A 17,380-nucleotide genomic window follows, 5' to 3' on the forward strand; every position below is an offset into this window, starting at 1 on the left:
CTCTAAGAAAGATAGTACCAGACAAAGTTTATGTCTTTAATATACTACAAATGAGTCACTGATTGAATCAAATGTTTAATTCCAATTCCAGTTTTTTAATATGCAATATTTAATTGCAGAGAATGCCTGGAAAGTTTAAGAAACTCTTTGCCGAACTTGAAAGTTTGACAGTAAGTTGGCTTTATGTAAAAGTCTTTAATTTTCTTATCTATGTATTTTTGTTGCTAAATGGAAGCATTATTACATATTCAATTACTATATATCTATAATTACCGTATTTGCCGGCGTATAAGACGACTGGGCGTATAAGACGACCCCCAACATTTCCACTCAAAATATAGAGTTTGTTATATACTACCGTATAAGACTACCCCCTCTTCCACACACCTTCCACTTTTGCACTTTTTTTTTTTTTGACTCACTTTTCTGCTTTGGACAATTTTGAAATGAGCTAATCCAATTTTGAACCAAGAATATGCAAATAGCTATGGAGTTTAGAAATGAGTTTTAAAAATATTTTTCATTGCTTACCATTAAGCGTAAAATATGTTGTAAATAAAATGAGAACACAGGAAACATTCTCTTCTCAATACAGCTGATCTCTCTCTCTCTCTCTCTCTCTCTCTCTCTCTCTCTCTCTCACACACACACACACACACACACCAAAACCCGGACACTGAAAAGGCTGCCAAGGAACAGTATATTCAATGCCTTCTCTTTAATCAAGAAACAAGGAATTCCTTAGAATCTTTTTTTTTTCCCCAAGTGGCCCTCTTTAAAAAAATATGGAGGTAACACTTTCATTCAAAAAGTCTTCCAGTATCTGGAGTCGCTCAGACATATTGAAGTGAGGCAGGAGAGTCAGTGAAATTTGAAATGATCCAGCTACCGTTTTCTTCCCCTCCCGCCCGAAGGCCATTATCTCCACGTCAAAAACGAACGAGGGGAGGCAAAGAAGCCAAACACGCTAAAAAGGATCTCTTTATTTTCCTACACAAGGTCACACCTACTTTTCCGCATTCAAAGGACAACCTCTCCTCACCACCACCACACACACACACACACACCCCAATACCCGCAAACAATGTTCTGGGCATTAATCACCATTGCTACATTAACCTGGTAAATTTATACCCTGCCTCCCCCAGTGTTGCTTTGACGGCAGGATTTCACACAGCGGGCGCCGCCGCTCTCTTCTCCGCTCTCCCACCGTTCGCACATGTTGGAAGCACCGTAAAACCTGATAACCCACCCGGGGCTCCCCATCCTTAACCTACAGCCGCCCGCATGCAAAACCTGCGTGCAAAAAGAAAAAAAGAAAAAGAAAAGTACGCCGCACGTGAGGATCTTCGAATCCACTCCTCCCCACACCGCTAAGGAAGGAAGAGGGGAAAGGTTGCGCAGCGCGTGGCGAATGACACCCGCCACACACACACACACACACACACCCGCTCCCCCAGCCTCCTCCCGGCTGCAACTCAAGCTCGAAGTGGGAGTCGGAGTCCTCCCGGCGTATAAGACGACCCCCCACTTGGAGGCATGTTTTTCAGGGCAAAAAAGTCGTCTTATACGCCGGCAAATACGGTATCTAACTTTTGATGTGTTGCACTTAACATGTAGCTTTTCACAAATGTGATATATTTTAGATAAGAATATATACAATTTCACCTAGTCCTCTTTAAGAAACTGTTTCTGCCTTATTTTTCAAAAAGGAAATACTTTTGTATCTACACATATTGAAGCTTATACCAATATAAACTGCTATTCCTAATAAAGTCAAATCATTTAACAGGATCCCTCTCTGAACCACAAAGCCTATAGGGATGCATTCAAGAAAATGAAGTCCCCAAAGATCCCTTTCATGCCTTTACTCCTTAAAGGTAAATTTAAGCATGTTTGCAATCCTAAACTTAGAGGCTTTGTCTTGGTCAAGTGTAATGGGTTTTTAATAAAGTTCAGTAATACTTAGGATTATATTTGTAGGCATTGAAAAGTAAAGTAACTTTTAAGACATACCTCTCTAGACTGCAATCTTACATAGATCTATTAGCCTGGAGTTCCCCAATCTTCCTGCTTTTTTTGCAGATAGCCGGAGTGGTGGGTTGGAGGTGGAGGGGTTTTCCGCGCAAGCAGCCAGCAAGCAGCCTGGTTCCAAATAGCTCGTGGTCCAAGAATTGGGGACCCCTGCACTAGCCAGGAAAGCTGACAAAATAATTGGGCTTTATTTCTAAGTAAATATGTACATCCTTAGGTTGTAACTATGGTATATGCGTTTATTTTGAGTCAGGTTTAATTTCAAATTTGGTCTTCTTGAATAATTGGAGGAAGATCTCCTTTTGAATCCTACAGAGGATTCAAATTTATTGATTTATAGTAAAATGTGTTTCTGTTTCCCTGATTTGTTTTACCAATAATATTAAATTTTAAAATTGAACCACTTTTTTATATTATTAGTTCTGTAGTACATCATTTAAATTAATTGAATTTCTATAACAAAATCACAATTAATTGCTTTTTAACTCTAGTTTGTTTTTCTTGCTCTTACAATGCAGCTCAGAGGCAGTTATCTGCTCCACAGGGTTTGTTTCTGCTTGTAATTGTTGGCAACAATGCAGATTTCTTACTTCAACCTTTCTTTCCAAGGCTTTCAGTTATATCTTGATTTGAACATTATTAAGAAAAAAGCTGTTAAAACTTTCATTATTACATTGACAGTAACACAATCACTAATGAAACGGTATACATATCATAGAATATTATAATACAATATAAGTTCCAGGAGAGAAAAATGTCAATTATTGTGGAAAAGGAGACAGATGGGTGGCATTTGAGAGAAGAAAAGCTATTAAGGGAAATCAACATAATAATTAAATGGATTGTTATATTTAAATGTTATTATATTAACATTTTTAAAATTAAAAATTGTTTCTGTCTCAGTCATACCAATCACTTTTAGAGAAAGAGCCTTTAGACTATTATTTGAAGTTCAGATGTAACCCTCAATTCACTAAAGTTGTTTCTATAGATGGATATGGCACGAACATGTCTTCCTCCCCCCGCCAGCCATTTAAATTAAAATTGCCGGAAGAAAATTACTTAGGTTGCCTTTAGTCGGTGCAAAAGTTAAAGAGAAATCTATTCGATCAAAAGTTGAACAGAAATAAAATTTTCTACCCCCTTCACCAGAAGGTTCTGAAGTAGTAACCACTATTTAAACAGCACATCTACATTGCAATAATATTAGAACGAACAACTGTGAAGTGCAGTTGCATTGTATTATTTTCCACAAATTCATTTCATGCTACATTAATCTAATTTATGTTTTAGAAGGCTGCTGTTTTAATTTTCCTAACCTAAGCATTTTATTGAGCTTCTTCCCTTTGGTTTTGAAAAAACCAACAAGATACACTATAAATTCCGTCCAGTTAATCTGCTTCCTCCCCCCCACATAATTTGAGAGATGGGTATAGGGATCTTTAGCTTAAAGAATTAGAGAAGAAGATGTTTCTTTGGGATAGCAAGCAGACAGTCACCTCCCTAACTTAATTGTGCTGAGCTTTTGGTATGAGAATAAAATCTGAATGAAAGTTATGCCTAAAGTGAACCACCTTGAATAGGACTGGGTGGTGGTATAAACGAAGAAGGAATATTGATAGTTGTGGTCGTGGTGAGTCTACTGACAATGGGGAATGCAAAATTTGGTGCTGCCAATCACCAGGTAACAGGAGAAGAGTAACCAATAGGAACTAGAGACTGATGCACATTAGATATGTTTCCAGTAAATTACCTTATCCATATATGATGATTTCAAATATTTCACTTAGAAGTCCAAAAACTGTACAGTTTGGAGTATTTTTTTTATCACAAGTAAATTTTCTGAATACTTACTTATGCATGAAAATGTAACAATTACCATTGTCTTTTGTTATTGTTACTATGTGGACATGGAAAGTTGTTGAAAAATATATAATTGTCTCTTTTTAGATGTAACATTTATACATGAAGGAAACAAAACATTTCTGGATAATCTTGTAAATTTTGAAAAGCTGGTATGTATCATTCCCCACTAAATCCAACATAATAAAAAGTCAAACTTCCATTTCTTATTATTGTACGTCCTCCTTTCTTCTTACTCTTATTTCTTCATATTAAAATTGAATTTAATTCTCTTTGCTTCAGCTTTCCATTGAGTATTCTCCCCCATGAAGTAATTAAGCTTGATATTCAAGCTTAGTTAATATTTTATATTCTAAATTTCACACATTGTTAATTAATTACCATATTTATTCCTAATTATCTGCTTCCTTCCATACTCAAAATAAAATACCTAGACATCACCATTAATTTTAGTTCTCTGTTTTGCATGGGTTTGTTCTTCTCTTGAAGAAATATTCATATTTTTATTGGTTGGAGTAAATATTTATAACAGGGATTATTAGATTATTATACTGTATATAAATAGAAAGCACACATTTGAAGAAGTAAAAACATCTGCATAATTAACATTTCTACCAAACCAATAATTATGGTTATGTTAGCCTATGTTAATGTAGGAAAATATTATTGTTATATTTTTAGGAAGTTAGGCATTTTGTGCTGTTTATTCAATATGCTCCCATATGGCTAATTTGTAGACCTATCTGTTCATTGCTCTATAAATTTGGCCTACGTTGATTAAGAGATTGCAGCTATGATTGAATAATAACTTTAAATATATATATATATTCCAAGAATAAATCAGTGAATATTAATGGAGATATCAGCCAGACATCTGATCATGCATGTGTATTTTTTCTTTCTTTGATAACATATATTTGTGATCTACCTAGGAAAAAATGGCATAGGACTCATTCTTTTAAATTTTACATTTAAATTTTATTTTATTTTTGAAAAACTATTAAATCCCAAGGCCTGCAGTTCCCAGATATATTGGGTAGAATTATTTCACGACTTCTTCAATTTCTGATGCCATATTTCCTGCTTTTTGCTAGCTAAAATATTTTCTGTTCACATTAATTACTATTCTGCTTTTGGAAGGAATGGAAGTTGGAGGGTTTTTGGAAAAATAAACAAACTTTGTATGCCTGCTCAGCCACCTCTTCCCACAAATATGATAATTCAAATGGTATCCTATAGCCCCTGTAATAAAACCTGCAACCATGAGTTAATGTTTGAAATAATCTGTATAAGGATTACTGGAGCAAATACAATCCAGATTTCCATTTTTATGGCGGATCCCCTCCTTCCCTCATAATTTGGAGCTTGTACATGCTGGTCATTCCCATGTTTATTGGCTCATTAATCTGTGTATTTTATCTTCACAGCACATGATTGCAGACACAGTCCGATCATTGAGGCATTGTAGGCGTAACCAATTTGGTAAGTGAATGATATTTTGAGAGATTCCCCTATCTCTCCCCCATACATCTATCTTAAACATTTGGGAATCAGAGCCTACCTCTCTCTGTTTTTGTTTTTACATACTAAAGCAGGAATACTTCATTTAGCCCTAATGACTCTCCTTTTTTATTGGTATCTTCTTCTTGTGCCATATCTGTCATCGGACATTGGCGATTAGGTTGGCAATACTATTTTTAACAACAGCTGCACATATTTTATTGGTATGCCTGTAGCTACACTCTTAAGATTAATAGATGAGTTATAAGAACTTTTGGTTTTATTTAAATTACACTTAAAAATAAATAATATGATTATCTCTAGTTATATATTAATAATTATTTCTGTCATATTAATATGACAATAATTCATTTTGGAGTTTAAACTTCAATTTCCAATATCCTTTAGCAGCCAATACCAACATATTCCCAGTACCAATATGGCTGATGAGCATTAAATTAATAACATCTGGCATCTCACTTTTTTTACAAATCAACATACATACACCAAATACATGCAAATCATGGAATAAAACAAATGTCAAGAAATGAAAATCCTATATATTCACATAAATAGTTGTTAGTATTTTTAATTTGCTCAAAATCATTTCCACATCTTGAGTGTTTTATCTAGTACATGAACCAGCATACAATGAAAAGATTGGAAGAACAGCTTTTTCAATATAATCTTCATAGATTTTTTGGGGTGCAGTTTTATCTCGGTTAATGGTGAAAAGTTTGTTCATGTTTGTGCAGTCTTCACATACTGAATAATGTAATGACAGGCCTACTTTATATTCTTCATTAATGTAGAAGTCACACAAAGAGAGCATTCATAGATCACTATGAAATTAGAAATCATTAGAAAATTTCCATTATTTTCTAGAAATAAAAATGTGAAGTTCAGGAGTTCCTTAAGATAAATTGTTGATTAAACTTCAAAGTATGCCTTTATAAAAATGCTGCAGGGTGACTGATCTATTATTTTTCTCTTGACAAAACTGTAGGAAATGATATACCCTCCAAAGAGCATGAGGAGCTGAAGCCCTACGTCCATTATTTGCATATCATTGACAACCAGCAGATGTTGTTTGAGCTTTCTCACAGGATAGAACCTCGTATATGAATTCATACTTACATAATTCCAGCACTTTCAGTTCAGTGAATATTTATGTGCCAAGCTTGTTTTCCTAAGAAATTGATGATTACTGAGTTTTATCAGTAATTGGTGCCACACTACACATTGGCCTTTCATGGAAAGCAAGAGGAAATGATCTTCACAACAAACTTCCAAGATGAAAAATGCCAAATCTACTTAGCTACAGAGTGAAGAAATGATTCACCATATTGAAAACCTTATTTTCTTTGAACATTTTTGTTCAAAACAGCTTTCAGTCCCAACTCAGTGTAAATTGAAATAAAATGTTCTATCCTTATAAGGGTCTAGCAGCACTGTTTTGAGGAAGATGTTGATAATTTGGCACATGGGGATATACCTCACTAATCATAAGCTGCCCTAAGTATTTATTCTGGTGCCAAAAAGAAAGTATAGGGCAGTATTGATGAATCATCCCCAAGATACGTGCTGGCATCCACTTTATGATTAAAGCATAAAGAAAGACAAATTGTTAGAATATAGATACCTAACAGAATTTAAAATGTAAGCACAGTTAATACTTTAACATCTTGTACAGTATTTCAAAATGTGCTGTCTAATAAAGCAAAATGTCACAAGCATCAATTATGGTAATCTATTATGTGCTTTCATGCTGGATTAGAATTTAGAGCACTCTGCCTTTAATATTTCTTGTGGGTAATGCTTTTTAAACTTTAGAACCACCTAAGTGTTTGGTCCTTTCCTTAGTATTTCTATTAGAGGCAAGCAGTGTCACAAAAGGGTTGTGCCTATAGCTTTATTACAAACAAATATAGTTTATTTTATTCTATGTTCACTTCACTGTGCTATTACTAATTACTGTTATCTTCACATTGGTGCACGTTGATTGCAGAACAGTACTGAATTGATAAGAAAGAACCTGTCATACTGTGGGGTTGTTGCTTGCAACTTGGAAAACTACAGTGGACTCCCCAGAATTACTTTTAAAAAAAGAAGAAAGTAAAAGTGCTATGGCACACTTACTGACATTATTAACATTTAAAGTAATAATTTATAGCTATTAAATCTGATCTTATCAGTCATAAACATAATTTACAAACAAAAATGAAAAAAGTTCATACAATGTATTAAGCCAAATTCATGAATCTGACCATAGACGAATTATACTTTGAGAAACAGACATATTGTTGTTTTTTCCTTACAAGGTTAAAAGCTGGGGTTGAATTCCAATATACAGGATGAGGAGAACTCTGTCAGAGAACTTGCATTGGAAATGAATGGATGATTTTCGAAGTGTGTCTGAGAAAAAAAAATCTTAGCTTTTTTTCATTAAGATGCAATTACAAAAGAGAAAAGGTGAAGACTTGTGGGTTTCATACTGACAGCAGATTTTCATTCACGTTGCTGTAAGGACAAGTTATGCTATCAAAGTCACAGCCTAACGCAGCACAGAAAACAACTGATATGAGTAACACTTTCTAGCAACTTGTATGACATTTTAATTAGCATACTATTTTAATTGGCATATTCATTCTGGATTCATAGTAATCTATGATTAAAAAAAGTTTTCTGAAGAGAAAGATTTAAAACCTATGTAACAAATTTGTGAGAGAATCACAGATTTGTTGCAATGTATTTGAATGTAATTTGAACATGTGACTTAAAAGTGGTAGCTTTGGTGTAATATTTCTTGTGCCTCGGTTTTCATGTTGAGATATCAAAATTAGGCTTACATTCTTGAAATCATGTTTGCAATTTGTTCCTATCTTCAGGATGTCTTCTTTTAAGACTATTAAGTATTCTCAAAAAATTGCCTAAAGAATGCAGTAAATAGAATGTATTCCAGTGTGCATAAAGGAATGCTATATGGAGCTTTAAACAAAATAGACATCCACAGGATGATACTGATTGACAATAGAGGCTATGTTAAAAATTAGACCTCCCTTTTGAAAACACCTGAATTTTTTTCTTTGTTGTACTGCTTGCAACATTTATTCAAGAACTTTTTCTACAAAAGATTCTTCATAGAAAATTGACAGACAAAATCAGTTTTAAGTGATAAGGAATGCTTTTTGTTTGTTTGCAATGAAGTAAGAGTTTTTCCATTAGATTTGACCTTTCTCAAAAAATTGAAAACCCTGTACAGGTATAGTATATAAACAATGTACATTTCTGAACTTAATATACTAGTTATTCAATGTCTTCTAGGAATTATTTGATAGAAATCATCACAATATCTCCTTAGATAGTTGAACAAATTAGAAACAGCATAGATAATTTATTTAGGAATTTTCACTATGTTTTTCTTATAGCAACTTAGCTGAAGAAGCAGTATGTTTGTTAGCTGAAGAGCAACTGTTTGGTTTGGCAGTAGGAATTGTAGTAAAAATATGTTATAAGCTTTATTTTTATTCACACACAAAAATAGCGTTTGCAGTGGGAGAAGTCCCATCTGTTGTAAATAAGCTTTCTATGCGCACAAATAAACCACACCTTTAGAAATGGAATTGAACATTTTGAAAAAAGGCATTGCAATTTGGCTTGCTTCATAACGCCACTGAAGGTTATATTTGGAGGGAAGAATTAGCTTTTGTTCAATCCATGTATTACGATGAGCCTCTGTTAAGTGGTTGAGTTTAAACTATTCTTATCAAATAAGAATTCTACATTTGTAGTTCTAGAATAAATTAACTGGAAAAGGTGAGATTTGCAGGGAAGGATTAGTAGATTAAAAAACTAATAATGTGTAACACGAAGTGGCTGGTTCTTATTTCTAGATATTGTCTTGCCTTTATATATCCATTAACAGCTTCATATAATTGCAGTCTTAAGACTACAAAAGATTAATAGAAATTCAAATCTGGCTTTTCTATTTTGCTACCATTCTGAAACCTGTTACTGCTTTTAATGAGCAAGCTTAATGTTTAGTGAAGTAAAGCAAAAACTGGATAATTTTCAAACCTCGTGAGCTGGACTATCTGGTGCCAGATGTTGTAAGCAGCATTACTTGAGTTCTTCATTTCAGTGGTCTCTTGTCATTATTATCTAAAGGGACTATTCGGAATTATGAGCCAAATATTTCCTAAAAATAAGCTATGGTTATAACTTGGGTCTCATTTTACCTATGCAAGAGTATATAGCAGTCAACTGGACTTTAGATAATTTAAGATATATTAAAACAAGGGAAAACAAATACATTGATTTAGGGCAATAATGTATTACCTGCTAAGCAGTTTTGTATTTGTTACTTTAGAGCTAAATAACTAGATAATTGCATTTCTGTGGAAGTGCATTCTGACTGTAGATTGTAAAAATGAACAATTTTCTCTCCAAGGTTATGTTCAGGGGAAAAAAAGAACACAATTTGCCACAATTTGGGGAGTGGAGTAGAAGCCAGATTTGTAGTGTATAATCTCCATTTTATCCTACTTCTGATACATTCATTTAACTATCTCTTGAAAGGAGGCCAACTTTAAGACAACGACTGAGTCAGCCTTGAGATCATTAAGATATACTTTTGTCTAACAAAGAAACAGTCCCTGCATTGAGTCTTTTGTGTACACTCCAAGTCTTGCTGGCTTCAGAAGATTATTGGAATCAAAATTATACAATTGTTTTTTATGCTTTACAGTAATCCCCACTGAACATGATGGGACTTGTTCCTCATTAAACGTGCATAGGATTGCAATATAATTTGGAATGACCCTTGGTCCTCAAACTGCTGTAAGAGCTATAAGCCCCCATAAGAGGAGTACAAATAACAATTAAAAAGGGGGGGTGATCAACCCTAGAAATATCTATACAAACAAAAAAGCACTGTTGCAGAATAGTGTAAGACCTTTTGGAGTGTATTGGGCACTATAAATGAACATTTGCATGGCTGTAAAAAAGCAAACAAGTTGTAAATATTAACCTTTGTAGCAATTACTATTTATTTGCATAGCCTATTTATTATGTTCTTTTTACATTGGTAGGAACAAAGGCACTCTCGAGATAAAAAGAAAAAGTTTCTTACTTCTCTGCCGCACAGATTTGGATAATTGGGATGGCACTATAAGATAAAACTGCTGCTGCTTCTAGCAATTGCTTGTATTTTTGCAGCCCTGATATGGTTGGTTTAATTTTTCCCATTTTAGTCTCTCCAGACCATTATTTTTCAATCTTTGTTAAAAGTAACAGAAAGATTGTCCAAGCTAAGGTTATTTGCCTAACGTCTCAGGGACATACTTGTACTTACCTAGCATTATTGGCATTTATAAAATACTCTGGTTTAACAAGAATACAGTTGACAATGGAGCCCTTGACATGTTCAATTGTTTTGATTTCTGTATATATCATTGTTTAACATATTAATGGAGCTAGCAAGCAATAATTTGTATGTCAGAATAATAACAAGCAATACAAAGGTAAAACTTGTAAAAGCAAAAATGTTAAAACCTTTTTGATATGCTTTTCAAAATACAAATGATATTAATAAATTACGTCTCCGTGAGTCTTTACTTAACTTGTCTACCATAAATGGATGTTTCACAGTGTGTGCTTGAGCTATTTTATATCTAATTTAAATCATGATGTCCTTGGGTGCCCTTGGACAACACATTGCTCTTCAGTTTTACCCTACCTACCCAGCTTCCGACAGTATGGAGGAAGAGGTCTGCAGTATAATCCATAGCATATTATTCAATTACAGCCTTATAAAACCCTCTATATTTTGTAAGTTAATTGTCAAGAGCACATTATAGACTTGCATTGAATTAATTGGCATCTAATCATACAAGCAATGAGATAATTCTTTGTTCATTCAACAAATACACAGGAAAGTCTTTGTACATTATAGTCTAACCTGATGCTTGTTAATGAACAAAATAATTGACAAGGAAATTTACTCTCCTTGGGGAGTAAATAATATAAATTGAAAATTTCCAAATATTAATAATTAAAGGAATTGGGCAGAAACTGTGAAAGACTTCTCTCTGACATCTTAGAATTAGCAGGATGTGCTGGAGGGACCAGTAAGGCAGCTTCTACATTTCAGGTAATATGATCCAAGTAAAATTTCTTGCATTGACATGGGGGGGGGGGGGTCATTGATCAGATATGTTTCTGATGTTCCTACAGTACATGCAGTTTCCTTCAAGTACAGCCTAACTGATGTCAGTAGGCTTATCCAGGTTAATTTCTTGGCAATGATTTGCCTTTATTTTCTAGAATGTTTGTTCAACTTGCCTGTTTAATTTATAGTACTGTGATTTCATGTGGCTCCATTGAAATATTGAATTTGTTGGACTATACTTAGCACTTACTCTGGCAAATTTCACTTTAATGAATGATGCAACTTAATTCCGCTATTTCAGGTCACCCACATTTACCAACTATTACTCTCTTGCTTTCATTTCAAAAATTCTTTCCTCCACTTCAGCTGCCTTAGCATCTAATTATTGTGAATAGGAATACAGGGGAAATTTCCTGGTTGTAAAAAACAGAATAATAATATTTCTCAACTTTGGAATGTTCTCCCCATAATGACCAATCAAAAAAGCACAGCAGGCGTGTAAAAATATAGAATGGGGGCAGGGGGGGACATCAGTAGAGAGAAAGGAACACACACTGAAGTAGTGGAACATTGAGTGAATGGAATTTTTGTACATCTGGATCAGTGGTGGAATTCAACAAATTTTACTACTGGTTCTGTGAGTGTGGCTTGGTGGGCATGGCAGGGAAGGATACTGCAAAATCCTCATTCTCTCCACACCCCACTAACCTGCTTTCCAGCTCTGTTCTCCTGTGCAGGGCAACAAAAGAAGACTCAGCCAATCAGCTGGGAATCGGGAGGCAGATAATAGATGGGGGCAGTACCAGTCAGAGGTGGTATTTGCTAGTTCTTTGAATTGGTCAGAACCTGCTGAATACCATCTCTGATCTGGATGCAGTCACAGGTTGGGTCATGACACCTTGCTTAGAGTTCACAAGAAGATACATAGTCATAGGACAAACTTCTTGGTAAGAAATTAATGAAAAGTGTTGTGAAAATATTCAAATGTGTTCCAATGGGCCTCATTCTTTTTGATACATCATTTGTACTATCAGATTATACTATATCAGGAAAGGAGGAAGTTAATACCACAAATTATATTAAAGCACATAGAAGAAGATTTTTAATTGTCAGTTGGTTACAATTATAGGAGCTATTTTTGCCGAAGTCTGCCAGATGGTTGAACAACTTGTAGATGGCCTGTTTATAATTATCACTGGGTAATCATGCTGCAGCTCTAAGAATAATTTGCTGAAATAATTACCAACTGTTTCATAGCTACACATGAACTCTTTTGGACCATTTAGGCCTACATGTTAGTTTTCAAGGATTTGATACTGATCCTGGGCACCAGGATTTAGTTAAATTAGACTATATGTTTCTTACAATCAAGGTAAATAAGATGATACGCAAGAATTTTAAAATAAACATTCAAATATAAAGGCTGGACTGGATTCTGGCTACCATTTTGGGTTTGGTTTGAAATTTTTTATCTTGTAATTTCAGTGAGTTAAATGCATTTCCTAAAGTCCTGTGACCATGTGTGTGTAAGAGGAGTGTCAGCAGTTTAAAATGGAACAGAGCAGCTTCAGAAAGGATGATTTAAAGCAGGAGATTAACAAGGGAAGCGACTACTCATTCTTCAAGACCACATAGCCTAAATCTAAATTAGCAAATTACATTACCTTTTAATGAAGTGGGAAAACCTTCTGAAATTTTCCCTAATCAATGATAGCTTAATTTTGGGTTACTAGACTGGGAGGAAGACAGAGGACCTACTATAAAATGGAGGAGCCCATGATATGTGTCTCTATTGAGGAAGGAAGCGCATTGGGCTTTTAAAAAAAATGTTTTCTTTTGTAGGCCTTGGTCTCATGATCCGCTCCATTATTGCCAAGTTTCTCCCAGCACCCGTCATACTTGTTCCATGTTCCACACTTTCAAAGACAACGTCCTTCCTTGTTTGATATCATTCCTTTCCAGCATTCTTTGATGTCAAAAAATAAAATAAAAGGAAAGCTTGTGAGGATCCTATTGTATACAGGTAATCCTTGACTTACAAGCACAATTGAACCCAAAATTATTGTCGCCAAGCAAGACAATTGTTAAGTGAATTTTCTCCATTTTATGACCTTTCTTGTCACAGTTGTTAAGTGAATCATTGCAGTTATTAAGTTAGTAACACAGTTGTTAAGTGAATTGAGCTCCCCCCATTGAGTTTGCTTGGCAGAAGCTTATAAAAGGTGATCACATGACCAGGGGGATGCTACAATGATCATAAGTGTTAAAAAATGGTCATAAGTCATTTTGTTTAGTGCCATTGTAACTTTAAATGGTCACTAAATGATCTGTTGTAAATTGGTGACTACTTGTATCTTACGTGTCTCCTTATATTTTAATCAGCATAAGATTTTGTGCAGGAATCTGTTCTGGTAGGTAGGTAAAATGCAATTGAAAGAAAATGAAAGCCACCTGGTGACCTTAGGCCAGCATTCTGTCTCAGCCCAACACACCTGACAAGGTTCTTGTAGGGAAAAAAAAAAGATGAGGAAGGAATATGAGAAATGTTAAGAAACAGAAATAGAGATTAGGTTGTTTACCCCTTGAGTGACTTTTGAAAGCTGACCATTCTACATTTGGAGCTTTAAAGAGCAGATGGAAAGACTGACTATAACAAGAATTAAAAAATAATTTTATTTCTTTATTAGGCTCAGCCTTTGCATCCTGGGTGTTTTTAGACAGAATAACCTTCCCCTGGATTTCCAGCTGCTTCCTATTTTTCTCCAGGTGTGTTTGCTTGCTGAAAGATTGGGAAGGAGCAGTAATTCAACACAATGGAGCGTGATGGCATTTGTTCCCTATATCAAAAGACGGGTAAAACTACCCTCCCCGCTCACTCAAGGTTCCTCTGTAGAGTTCCCTTTGTCCAAGATATTTTCTAATGCTATTTTTCTTGCCTGAACACCTTCCTATTATGCTGCACAATTACAGACACGAGTGACCTCTAGTGTCTGAAAGCAAAATCTTCACATGACTACTTTAATGATATCAATTCCTGGAAAGAGCATATTCTGTGGTCTTCAATAAGTGAAATGGGCTGCTCTGATTTGTTTGACTAAGGAAGTGGAGTGGCGATGCAGGAAGACCATTATCATTGTGAGGAGTTAGTGATATATTTTGATTTCTCCTTCATATTAAGGAAAGTATAAGTTCAAAGCTAAACCTGAGCTAGCCTCCTTGTTTTCCTGGCTGAACAAAGGAAAAGGGATGAGTTTATCTTCACGTAGCTTCAAAGTTGCAAAGTTTCAAACCTTCAATTCCCATCCCAGAGTCATTTGCTAGCGAGTCAAGGTCAGGTCTTCCTGCAGGACTGTCAAACGTGGTCCGTGGCCCAAATGCGTCGCATGCTAGCTATACCCTCGCCCGGTTTAGTGAAGGGGAAAAAAGTCACAATATGTCATGTGATGCTGCCATGACAACGTGAGTTTGATACTCCTCTCTTACAGCCTCCCAACCATAGCAAAGCCATGAAGTCATAGTGTCAGGTTTTGATAAAAACCTTAAGAATTGTATGGTTTATGGCACAGAACTTGGCATTAGGTACCGTGGAAATTGACTGCCAGTGGGGTATTTTTGCCCTTATTAAGGAGTCCTGTCATTTTGCTTGCTATGTATGCTTTTTATATTATGCTTTTAACTCTTTTTTGAAGAGCTGATAATAAAGCTTAAAATCCCTTTATTTACTGGTGTGATTATTATTGCTGGATCTAAAATAACCAATTGCCTAGTGACCTGATCGTTGCCCTGATACCTGCCAAGACAGGAACTAATGGGAATGATCAGCTAAGCTTTTATTTTTCATTGCTTCCATTGCCATTAGGTTTATTTTTCCATCTTGATGAGAGTAGTGCACATTGATACAATTTAGAAGCTAATGGGAAAAGACAGTCATTCTGATAGGGCTCACAAAAGTTAGCCTTGCACTCAGTTGAGGTTTGCTGCATTGTGGAGAATTACTCCAGGCCAGTGGTGGGATTCAAAAATTTTTTACTACCGGTTTTGTGGGCATGGCAGGGGAAAGATACTGTAAAATCCAGTCAGACATGGTATTTGCTGGTTCTCCGAACTATTAAAAATTTCCATAGCAGTTCTCCAGAACTGTCAGAACCTGCTGAATACCACCTCTGCTCCAGGCCAGGGGTGGGATTCTACGCACCTATTCGCTAGAACCAATTGTTAACAGTCTAAGCAGTTCGGAGAACCAGTTGTTAGAAGAAATTACTGGCCTAATCCTGTAAGGAAGGCAGGAAGGAAACATTCTGGTGTTGCTTACAGAAACTGCCTCTCCGTTAACCCTTATTACATTCTTGGCAGGACTAGACTTCCTGTCTCAGGAACGTCTCTGGAGTTTTCCCCCCCTCTTTTGCTGGTACTTTGCTTGTGTGGAGTGACCATTCAAAGTTACAATGGCACTGAAAAAAGTGACATAACCATTTTTCACACTTACGACTGTTGCAGCATCCCCACAGTCATGAGAGGCCAGGCAAGGAGATGCAGGCCTCGATGTGAATGATATTGAGTTGGCCACACCCAGCCAGTCACATGACCACCAAGCCATGCCCATCAACTAAGCCATGCCCACAGAACCAGTTATTTAAAAAGTTGAATCCCACCCCTGCTCCAGGCCATATATAAAAGTGAGAATTGCAACTATTAGATTGACATACTGTTGTCTGATATTAATATAATGTTCCGATAGATAATTTTTGTCTGCCAGTCATCCCATTTGACTTTAGTTTCTGAAATGTTTTGAAATTAAATATCTTTTTTGCTGATGTTCAGGAGATGCTAAGGATAAAGAATTTTCTGGGAGGCTAGGAATAACTATCTCACTTTTCCCCTTTTGGTGAGCTGCTGTTCTAAAACCATCTCTACTCATTGTCACAACATTTTTGTGAACAGAAAATTTTTGCTATGTCAGACATTGGAGCCCCTGCCCTATGGAATACCCCACTTCATGAAATCTAGCGTGCTCCCAACCATTTATTCATCAAATTTGTGGCATTCGGAAAAGACTGAGCTGAAGTCTTCACTCTGGTCCATGTTTCCAGCGGGAACATGGACTGTTCCTATTGGCTGATGCCGTTTGACAGCTGCCTATAAAAGGGAGCTGTCAAACGGCATCAGCTGTTGTCCGCCAGCTGGCTGCCTTGTTAGCGCGGCAGCTGCGGCAACCCTTTACTGTTACAATAAAGTAAAAGCTGAAGTTTGCTCCGTGTTCACCTCGGTTATTCCGCCACTCTACAACACTGGTGATGAGGGTGGGATACATATAGAAACAACCAGGCAAAGAATCGCTGAGCAAAGTCACTACAAAAAGAGCCGAAGCCACTACCGAGCTGTATGTCACTTTAAGAGCTTACTGTCACTATTCGCAAGCGCGAATTTCAACTTTCCTCAGAAGATCCAGCACCGCTGAGTCGAGATGACTTCGAACCCTGCGTTATTCCGCTGCTCTACAACAAAATTTATATAGACTCTCTTACCAAAGGTTATTCTGGGTTGTGCTTCAGAATAGGGGAAATTGTCTGTAAAAATTTAAGGCCTGGATTTACCCTAAAGTGTGAGATAGGGTGATATTGTGTTGTAGGCTGCATCAGAAAGTTCAGCTTTGTTGTGCCAGATCAATTTGTTTTTATTTCATTGTTTATATATAGCAATAGCACTTAGACTTATATACCGCTTCATAGTGCTTTCCAGCCCTGTCTAAACAGTCAGCACATTGCCCCCAACAATTTTGGGTCCTCATTTTACTCACCTTGTGTGTGTGTGTGT

General features: G+C 36.0%; 1 protein-coding gene across 1 annotated transcript in view; it reads left to right on the plus strand.

Annotated features, from left to right (window-relative positions):
* The window catches only part of RAPGEF5 (Rap guanine nucleotide exchange factor 5), a 101,084-nt gene extending 93,951 nt beyond the window's left edge, over positions 1 to 7,133 (plus strand). The window contains exons 22-26 of the mRNA XM_026678008.2: positions 120 to 170; positions 1,793 to 1,880; positions 3,985 to 4,049; positions 5,325 to 5,379; positions 6,404 to 7,133. Coding sequence (XP_026533793.1) covers positions 120 to 170; positions 1,793 to 1,880; positions 3,985 to 4,049; positions 5,325 to 5,379; positions 6,404 to 6,522 — 378 coding nt within the window. The 3' untranslated portion in view covers positions 6,523 to 7,133. The remainder of the gene's footprint in view (positions 1 to 119; positions 171 to 1,792; positions 1,881 to 3,984; positions 4,050 to 5,324; positions 5,380 to 6,403) is intronic.
* The last annotated feature ends 10,247 nt before the right edge of the window (positions 7,134 to 17,380 follow it).

Source organism: Notechis scutatus, chromosome Z (genome assembly GCF_049901735.1).
Source record: "Notechis scutatus isolate UNSWTSFEM ecotype Mainland chromosome Z, rNotScu1.2, whole genome shotgun sequence".
Classification (NCBI taxonomy): domain Eukaryota; kingdom Metazoa; phylum Chordata; class Lepidosauria; order Squamata; family Elapidae; genus Notechis; species Notechis scutatus.